This window comes from Cuculus canorus, chromosome 1 (assembly GCF_017976375.1).
Source record: "Cuculus canorus isolate bCucCan1 chromosome 1, bCucCan1.pri, whole genome shotgun sequence".
NCBI lineage: Eukaryota > Metazoa > Chordata > Aves > Cuculiformes > Cuculidae > Cuculus > Cuculus canorus.
In genome coordinates, this window is record NC_071401.1 from 208,994,974 (window position 1) to 209,004,930 (window position 9,957).

The 9,957-nt window shown below is 55.9% G+C and overlaps 1 protein-coding gene across 1 annotated transcript; it reads right to left on the reverse strand.

Moving 5' to 3' along the window:
• Positions 1 to 997: 997 nt before the first annotated feature.
• On the reverse strand, positions 998 to 9,915 carry SMKR1 (small lysine rich protein 1). Its single transcript, XM_054058491.1, has 3 exons — positions 8,895 to 9,915; positions 8,234 to 8,291; positions 998 to 7,045 (listed from the first exon to the last, which is right to left on the reverse strand). Exons 2-3 carry the CDS (start codon positions 8,234 to 8,236, stop codon positions 6,818 to 6,820), a joined length of 231 nt encoding a protein of 76 aa, XP_053914466.1. The 5' UTR covers positions 8,237 to 8,291; positions 8,895 to 9,915; the 3' UTR covers positions 998 to 6,817.
• Positions 9,916 to 9,957: the final 42 nt, after the last annotated feature.

The following is a 9,957-nucleotide window of genomic DNA, read 5'->3' on the forward strand; positions in this document are numbered from 1 at the left end:
GCGGCGGCGGGAGAAGCGGCGGCGGCGGCGGCGGCGGCGGTGGAGGAGGAGGCCGGGGCGGGGGAGCGGGGGGGGGGGGGGAGGGGAGCGACGCACGGCGTCACAGCCCGGCGCCGCCGCCATCTTGGGGAGGGCGAGGAGCGCGGCGCCATCTTGGGAAGGGCGAGTGCTGCGTCGGGGGGGAGTGGGGGAGCAGGGAGACTCTGCCTTGCGGGGGCGCAATTGGGGGATGGTGAGGGGGCACGGGCACCATATTGAGAAGGTCGGGGCGGATCTGCCCTGCGTGTGCGCCATGGGGGGAGGGGGAGGAGGGGGAAACCAGGGACGCCATCTTGGTGAGGGCGATAGGCTGGGCGTCATATTAGTGAGGTCGCGGCGGGCCCGATAGAAGGGGGCGCCATCTTGGAGGGGCTGAGGGCCGCGCGGGGTCACGGCGCGGGGGAAGTGTTGGGGACACTGTGCCCTGTGGGAGCGCAGTTGGCGGAGGGTGTGGGCAGAGGGGCACATGTGTCATTTTGGGAATTTTGGGGTTGTTCTGCCTTGCGGGGACGCAGTAAAGATGCGGGAGGGAAGAGGGTGGGCACGGGCGCGATCTTAGGCAGGACGAGGGGCTGGGCACCGGCTCGCGGCGACGAGTCCGATAGGAGCGGGCGCCGGGGTCGGGGAGACTCTGCCTTGCGGGGGCACAATAGGAAGCAGGGAGGGGTACAGGCACCATCTTCGGAAGATCGGGGCGGATGTGCCCTGCGTGGTTCAATGCGAAATTTGCGGGGGGTGGGGAATGGACGCCATCTTGATGAGGGCGATGGCCTCCCTGCCCGGCGCCATCTTGGGGAGGTCGCGGCGGCTCAGCTCTGTGGGACCGCGGGTCTGATCTGCGGGAACGCAATAGAGGGGAGAGGGGGCGCAGGCGCCATCTTGGAGGGGGCAAAGGACGTGTGGGAGTCGGGGGGAAAGGGGGGGGGGGGGGGGGGGGGGGGGGCAGTGTAGGCGCCATCTTGGAAGGGTCAATGTGTGCGTCACCGGGCGCCATCTTGGGAGGGTCGCGACCGTTTCGTTCTGCGGGGATGCAGTGGCTGGGGCGCGGGCGACATCTTTGGGAGGTCGCGGCGGCTCAGCCCTGCGGGTGAGCATGAGGACCGCGCCGCCGGGCGCCATATTGGTGAGGTCGCGACGCCTCTGCTTTGCGGGGCGCAGTGGGGGGGGCGCGGGTTCAAAGCTGCCGATTCTCACACGGGAACCGCGCTGCTGTTACAGTCTCAGCAGCTGCCGCCGTGCAGAGCCACCTTCGTGGCTCTACCACAGAACCTATGTTCATCTACACCGCTGGCCTAAATCGTCCCTTGGCCCAGATCATGGAATCACAGAATGGTTTGGGCTGGAAAGGACCTCCAATTGCATCCAGTCCCACCCCCTGCCATGGGCAGGGACACCTCCCGCCCCATCCAGCCTGGCCTGGGACACCTCCGGGGATGGGGAGCATGGACATTCATTTAGGATGTACCAGAAAGGTCCACCAGAGAAACCACATTTCCCAACATGAACAAACTCACTCTTTCTCTTTGGAAACACCAGCACGTACCTCCCCAGGTTCTCATGGAGACCCAGGCTGTGCTGACCCATAACCCTATGTGAGAAGGGTTGGGAAGAGATTAATTGTGAGCACAAATGTGCGTTTGGCCAGCCGAAGGGTGGGAAGCCTGGCTGGCACGGAAACGCCAGGGGCTGGTTAGGAGATGCCGTATCCAGGGGAAGATGGGGGAGGAACAGTGATGCACAATGGGGAGAGGGAACTTTGGTGACAGGGCAGGCCCAGAAAAGTTTCCCTGTCCCCATCTTGGGTCTGGGGAGAGAAAATGCCAGAGGGATCATGTGAGGACAATGTTATCAAGTTACCAGCTGGATGTGTGGGCTCAGGCGCTGCAAGGCCGTGCAAGAAGGGGCAGGAGACGACGTACAGGCTGGTTTAGCTGGTCACCGGATCCTTGGTTGGTGACTTCTGGGACAGAACAGGAAAACAGATGAGTAATGCAGAAGGATTGCGTAGGAAAAGAGGCACAGGGAAGCAGAAGGGGAACACGAGTGCCTGGGTCAGTCAGTTGGCACTACTCTGTAAGGCGAGTGTCTTATTACAACAGCACAAGCAGCTTCTGGGCTTCGGCCAACAGCCTAAAACAGGTCTGGCCTGAAAGTGCCACCAGCCTAGGGGCACACATTTTGGGTGTTTTCAGGTGCCACAGAAGGGTCCATGCATGAGTAAGAGCCCTGGGTGAAGACCACAATCTCCTGTGATGACTTCTCTTCTGTGGGAGCATGAGTACACCTCAACCAGAGGGTCTGCATGTGTGAAAAGGGGCTGTGGGCTTCTAGGGACCACAAAGAGCAGTCACACCTTTGGGAAGGGATGAGACGGGTGCCCTTGGTAGCACATCTTGCAGACCAGGTCAGTCCAACAAGTTGTTCCTGTCTGCTGAGCAAACGTAGGCAGGAGGGAGATGTCTCCAAAAATAGTTTCAGAGACGTGAGTGTAGCTTTAGGACTTCACGAATGCACAAGCCTGTGCTTATTTTATGACAACAGGCGTTGCAACAGACAAGAATCTGTTACCTTACCAGGATTATATGGGAAGGTGGATCTCTCACACGCTGGAGGTAAAGGATGTGGTTGTGCAGCAGAAGACAGGTTCCTGGCAGGATTCTCCTCAGGGTCTGCTTGCCACAAAATGTCTGAGCTGCCTCAGAGTTAGAACGTCTGCTACCTGGATCGCATCCAGCACGGCATCACTAGCTGGGCAAGGGTGGAGTTTGTCCCGCTCTGCTCTGCACTGGGCCAGCTCCACCTCAAGCATTGGGGGCAGTTTGGACACCGCAGGATTAACAGGATCCAATGCTCCTGGAAAGCATCCATAGGAGGGCACAGAGTTGAGGAAGAGTTTAGAGGGGAAACGTGTGAGGAGCGGCTGAAGTCACCGTGTCTGTTCAGCCTGGAGGAGGCTGAGGGGAGACCTCATGGCGCTCTGCAACTTCCTCACACGGGGAGGAAGAGGAGTAGGTGCAGAGCTCTTCTCTCTGACCTGAGGGAATAGGAGGAAAATGTGCCAGGGGAGGGTTAGGTTGGACACCAGGAGAACGTTCTTCCCCCTGAGGGTGGTGGACCACTGGACCAGCTCCCAGGGGAGCAGCCACAGTGCCGAGCCTGACAGTGTTCCAGAAGCGTTTGGCCAAGGCCCTCAGCCCCACGGTGTGAACCTTGGATTGTGCTGTGCAGGGAGAGGAGTTGGACTCAATGGTCCTTGTCGGTCCATTCCACTGCGGGACGTTCTATGAGTCTATGATTCAAACAAGGTGCTGCTTCAATGCCTTTTATATCGGACTGTACATCCACTCATCACGAGATGCTTCTTCAGGTCCAATCTGCTTTTCTTAGGGAAACAAACTCCCCAAGCCATCTCTGCAGACTGATGCGGTGGATATTTTCATTTCACCAAGCTGTGAGGCAGGCAGGGCAACTTTCCCCCACGCAGGCTGTCTGAACGCAGCCACGCCTGGCTATTCTTAGGGGGTGCGAGCGGGGCCGAGTTCATAGCTGCGCGGGACTGATAAGCTCAAGACGACTGCGCTTCCCCTCCAAGGCGCTATCTGGCTCTGCTCCCCTCCCCTGCGCCAAGGCTCTGCCGCGCTGCAGTCAGGAGGAGTTTCCCTTCTCTAAACAGAGATGCCCAAATGCACAGGCTGGCTGTTTTCTTTTTAGCAGAAAATTAGACAGAGGGAATGTCCCACACAATTTTACCCTTGTCATCAGAGACACCAGAGTCATGAAAGATCCCCCTTCTTATGGCCTTTAGCCCAAATTCCTCATGGCTACCAAACCATGGCCATGTTGGTTTCCCTGGACTCATCACTTTGTGAAGAACTTGCATTTCTGTATCCACACTGAATTTGATTTTTTTGGGTACAATTTTACATATCACAGGGAGTAGGAGAGACCCCACCTGCAGCCCCGGGTCCAGTTCTGGAGTCCACAGCACAGGAAACATGGATCTGCTGGAGCAAGTCCAGAAGCCATGGAGATGATGCAAGGGTTGGAGCACCTCTCCTCTGAGGATAGGCTGGGAGAGGTGGGGTTGTTCAGCCTGGAGAAGAGAAGGCTGCAGGGAGACCTTAGAGCAACTCCCAATATGGAAAGGGGCTCCAGAAAAGCTTGGGAGGGGCTCTTGATCAAGGGTTGCAGGGACAGAACGAGGGGAGATTGAGATGAGATCTTAGGGAGAAATGTACTCCTGTGAGGATGGGGAGGCCCTGGCCCAGGTTGTATTGGTTAAGTAATTAGTTACATTAATTATTGCAGCTGGGTTTTTCTTCACAGAATCCTGGAATGGTTTGGGCTGGAAGAGACCTCAAAGCCCATCCAATCCCACCCCCTGCCACGGGCAGGGGCACTTCCCACTGGATCAGGGGCTCCAAGCCCCATCCAACCTGGCCTTGAACACATCCAGGGATGGGACAACCACGGCTTCTCTGGGCAACCTGGTCCAGGGCCTCCCCACCCTCACAGCAAAAGATTTCTTCCTGAGGTCTCATCTCAATCTCTCTACTCTCAACCTTACACTTGGCCTTTATGCACTTCATGAGGTCTGCACAGGATCACGTCTCCAGCCTGTCCAGGTCCCTCTGGATGGCACCTACACATCAAGCAGAACATGGTGGGTACCCTGTTCCCTCGCCAGTTTGCCTGCAATTCGTGCGTTCTGCCGAATCAGAGATGTGGTTTGCAGGACCAGTTTGTGCTATGTTTGCATTGCTGTGTCTTCCTCAGCACTTACTCATGTTCTCACTTTCCCATCACCCACCAGGAAGTCTCTGGTCACAGCACAGACCTGCAGCTTTTTCCTCCAAGTATCAGTGTTCACAAGAGACCTCTTGTGATCTCTGTATTTAGCATCTTAACCCAATTGTTTAAAAATCATTTTTGTGTGATACCTTTGCTACACAGAGCTTTAAGGTACGGATGTTTCTGAGCACTGAGGCTGGAGCCAGTTGGCATCATGGGGCAGCCCCCACTATCAATTTGGGTCCCAGTTTCCGTTTGCAGGAGAAGATGGAGAGCAGTACAGTCTCTTGCCAAGATGAAGAACCCAGTGCTTCCTCCTGGGCTGCATCCAAAGCTGTGGGACCAGCGTGGCCAGGGAGGAGATTCTGCCACTCTGCTCCACTCTGGGGAGACCCCACTTGGGGCCGTGTGTCCAGTTCTGGAGTCCTCAGCACAGCAAAGACATGGATCTGTTGGAGCGAGTCCAGAGGAGGCCATGGAGATGATCTGAGGTCCCTTCCAGCCCAAACTATTCCATAATGATTCTATGAAACAGATGCAGCACAGCAGCCCATGTTACAGCAGCTGCCCTATGAGCAACACCACAAAACTATCATCTTACCTGGTCAACATTTCTTCTCAGATGGACCATTTTAAGCTGCAGAAACAGCACAAGGCTTGACAGGACTTGATTGGTTTGAGATGATCGCATAATTGACTGTTCTGTTATTGGAACAGAGCTGCAGCTCCTCCTGCAGTTGAGCAGTCAGAAGTGGCCCTGAGAGCCAGGCTTCTGCTCCACCAGATTGACACTGCACATGTTCATCCCCGAGAAACCAACTGAAACTCCAACGCATTTCCTGCGCACATCGGTGCCACTTCGTGGGGAGAGCGGCCTTGCATGCTCACAGCTGCTCTGGTGTCATAGAAGGGATCACAGAATGGTTTGGGTGGGAAGGGACCTCAAAGCCCATCCAGTCCCACCCTTGCCATGGGCAGGGACACCTCCCACTGAATCAGGCCCCATCTAACCTGGTCTTGAACACCTCCAGGAATGGGGCAGCCACCACTTCTCTAGGCAACCTGCGCCAGGGCCTCTCCACCTTCACTGAAATCATTTCCCCTAAGATCTCATCTCAATCTCCCCTCTTTCAGCCCAAAACCATTCCCCTCATCCTGTCCCTGCAGTTCCTGATCAAGAGCCCTTCCCCAGCTTTCCTGGAGCCCCTTTCCATACTGGAAGCTGCTCCAAGGTCTCCCCTTAGCCTTCTCTTCTCCAGCCTCAACAACTCCAACTCTCTCAGCCTGTCCTCACAGCAGAGGGGCTTCAGCCCTCGCATCATCTCCATGGTTTCCTCTTGACTCACTCCAACAGATCTATGTCCTTCATGTCCTGAAGGCACGGCATCACTGACAACACCTAAGCTGCATCTCCAGGTCTTCCCTACAGCCAAAGCAGAGCTGGTGGCAGTTCACTGGAGCTTCAAGTACTGCTCATCTGAGCACATGGAGCCATTTCTTTGGAAGGAGGTGAATGGCAGATGCATGGCTCTGCTGACCCAGAGAGCGAGCGCTGGGTGACTTTCACATAGATGAGCTGATGTTATCGAGATCAGACTCAGCACTGTCCACCCATGGTACCCATCTCTGAGCTTGTTTCCACCTGCACTGATGACACCAGATGGAGGTGCTCAACAGTACTGGAGAGCACATTCCAGCTATCAAAGGATAGCAGTGACACGGGTAAAGCGAAGGTCACCACAAATCCTCCGGACCGCTGAGGCACAGACGCAGTGGGTGAGGGGCCATGGGTGAATTCCCAAAGGCATGGTGTCACCAACCATTTGTCTCTACGGTGGAGCTGTAAGAGCATCTTTGTTCAGACACAGCAGTGGCCGTGACAAAATGTTTGAGCTGGAGAGGTCAGCACAAATCTGCTCTGCAAAAACCTCTCTTCTGCACTGGGGAGCTCGGTGTTCGCTGCGTCCTTTGATTTCCATTCACTCGGTTACTTTCTCTTCTTCCCCTTCTTTTTGGGGGAGCCAGGCCAGGCAAAGCCACGGAAAAACAGGCAGGCGGAAGCATTGTGGCAGATGTAGTAGGCGTTAAGCATGGCAGCTGGGCTGAGGATGTTCACTTCCTCTGCTGCCCCCTTTGCTTTCTTCTTGGAGCGTTTGCCTTTGCCATGCTTGGGTTTGTTGCCTTTGCCATGCTTGGGTTTTTTACTTTTGCCTGCCTGTGGAGAGAAAATGACCACAGAAACAGTCATAGAATCCTAGAATGAGATGTTACGTGCTTCCCCTCTTGCAGGCACTGAGATCTTAGAATCGTGGAACAGTTTTGGTTGGAAGGAACCTCCAAGCCCATCCAGTCCTACCCCCTGCCATGGGCAGGGACACCTCCCACTGCATCAGGGGCTCCAAGCCCCATCCAGCCTGGCCTTCAACACCTCCAGGGATGGGGCAGCCACCACTTCTCTGGGCAACCTGGGCCAGGGCCTCCCCACACTCAATGTGAAGAATTTCTTCCTAAGATCTCATCTAAATCTTACCCCTTCGATTTAAAGCCATTGCCCCTCATCCTATCACTCCAGGCCCTTGGAAAAAGCCCCTCCCCAGCTTTCCTGGAGCCCCTTTCCACACTGGAAGCTGCTCTAAGGTCTCCCCACAGCCTTCTCTTCTCAAGCCTCAACAACCCCAACTCTCCCAGTCTATCCTCAGAGCAGAGGGGCTCCAGCCCTCGCATCATCTCCATGGCATCCTCTGGACCTGTTCCAACAGATCCATTTCCTTCTTCTGTTGGGGACTCCAGAAGTGGGCACAGTGTCCAGATAGGGTCTCACCAGAACGAAGTAAAGATATCAACGTGATGAGGTTCAACAAGGCCAGGGCCGGGTCCTGCACTTGGGACGCAACAACCCCGTGCAGCTCCAGGCTTGGGGAAGAGTGGCTGGAAAGCTGCCTGGAGGAGAAGGACCTGGGGGTGTTGGTCGACAGTGGCTGAACATGAGCCAGCAGTGGCCCAGGTGGCCAAGAAGGCCAATGGCATCCTGGCCTGTACCAGAAACAGCATGGCTGGTAGTATTTTTGCTTGCCCACAGAAAACAAGATTTGAGGCTTTATAAGATCCTGGAGTGGTGTGGTTTGGCTTGGAAGCGATCCTAAAGGCCATCCAGTTCCACTGCCAGCCATGGGCAGGGACGCCTCCCACTGGACAAGGGGGCTAAATATGTGTGCCAAGTTTTACAGCTTCTTGCTGAGAACAGCAGCAAAAGCTAAAAATCAGAATCAGGTGTATCATTGCACACAACATGAATCTGGGCAGATGCAGGTCCTGCAGCCCTGTGAGGGAACCTGTTAGATATAACTCCGTTTCCTTAAAAAACAGTATACATAAAGCTTCAAAAGACTCAAACTGTTTTTACCATGGTTGTGTCTGTTTAGTGAGCACGGGAACTCCGCATCAGGCCCTGCAGGTGGACACTGCAACACACAAGGCAGCAGGTTACAAACCGTACCGTTAGCAGTGAAAGGGGGAAAAGGAAACAACGGTTAAAGCCAGGGCCTTGCAAGAACAGGTCGAGCTGTGCCACAACTAAAAGCATTTCTTTGCAGACCTGTGAAGTCATCTACAAACTCTGCCAGATCCCAGGACTCGGAGTTTTGCAACACAGCCCTTGAGTTGTTCTCTAATAACGCAGGAGGAGACAGCAGAACGAGGAAAACCTGAACCTCAGCTCAGTGTCAGGGACTGCGAATCCTGGAACAGTCTGGGTTGGAAGGGACCTCCAAGCCCATCCAGTTCCACCCCTGCCATGGGCAGGGACACCTGCCGCTAGATCAAAGGCTCCAAGCGCCATCCAACCTGGCCTGGAACCCCTCCGGGGATGGGGCAGCCACGGCTTCTCTGGGCATCCTGGGCCAGGGCCTCCCCACCTTCACAGGAAAACATTTCTCCCCAAGATCTCATCTCAATTTCACACCACCGCTGCCTGCAAGGACGCAGGTGCGACCTCACCCTCTCCTCCCACCCCATCCCTCCCTCCAAGGACGAGGTGGAACCTCATCCCTCCACCCACCCCATACCAGGCCCGGATCGCAGCCGCCCTCCGTGCCTCCGCGCTTCCCCTCCGCGTCGCGTTGCCATGGCACCCGCGCCCCGTCAATCACCCTCGGGGGCGGGGCCTGGGTTGAGACCACGCCCTTCAGTCAGTGAGCGCGGAGGGGGCGGAGTCTGCGCGGGCAACGGTCGCGGCCTGAAAAGGGCGGGAAGAGCTTGTTACGGGCTGAGGGAAATGGCAGGAAAAGCCTGTGGGGCCAAGGGAGTCTTCACCTTCCGTGACATGTTATGTCCTTCAGGAGTCCATACTGGGACCAGTGATGTTTAATATCTTCATTAATTATATCGACAGTGAGATTTAGTGCACCCTCAGCAAGTTTGCAGATGACACCAAGCTGAGAGGGGAAGTCACCACACCAAAAGGATGGTGTGGATCCAGAGGGAGCGGGACAGGCTGGAGAAGTGGGGCTGTGTGACCCTCATGAGGTTCAACAAGGCCAAGGGCAAAGTCCTACACCTGGGCTGGGGCAACGCTGGGTTTCAATCCAGGATGGGGGACGATGCAATTGAGAGCAGCCCTGAGGAGAAAGACTTGGGGTCTTGGTCAATGCGAAGCTTGACATGAGCTGGCAATGCGCACTCGCAGCCCTGAAACCCCCCGTGTCCTGAATGGCATCCAAAGTTGTGGGACCAGCAGGGAGGGAGGGGATTCTGCCCCTCTGCTCCGCTCTGGGGAGACCCCACCTGGACTCTGTGACCAGCTCTGGAATCCTAACCATAAGGAGGGCCTGGAACTGCTGGAACAGCTCCAGAGGAGGCTATGGAGATGATGCGAGGGCTGGAACCCCTCTGCTTTGAGGACAGGCTGTGAGAGTTGGGGTTGTTGAGGCTGGAGAAGAGAAGGCTGCAAGGAGACCTTAGAGCGACCTTCCAGTACCTGAAGGGGCTAAAAGAAAGGTGGGGAGGGGCTGTTTACAAAGGCTTGGAGTGACAGGACGAGGTGCAATGGGTATAAACTGGAGAGGGGGAGAGTTAGACTGAATATAAGGAAGAAATTCTTCACGTTGAGGGTGAGGAGGCCCTGGCCCA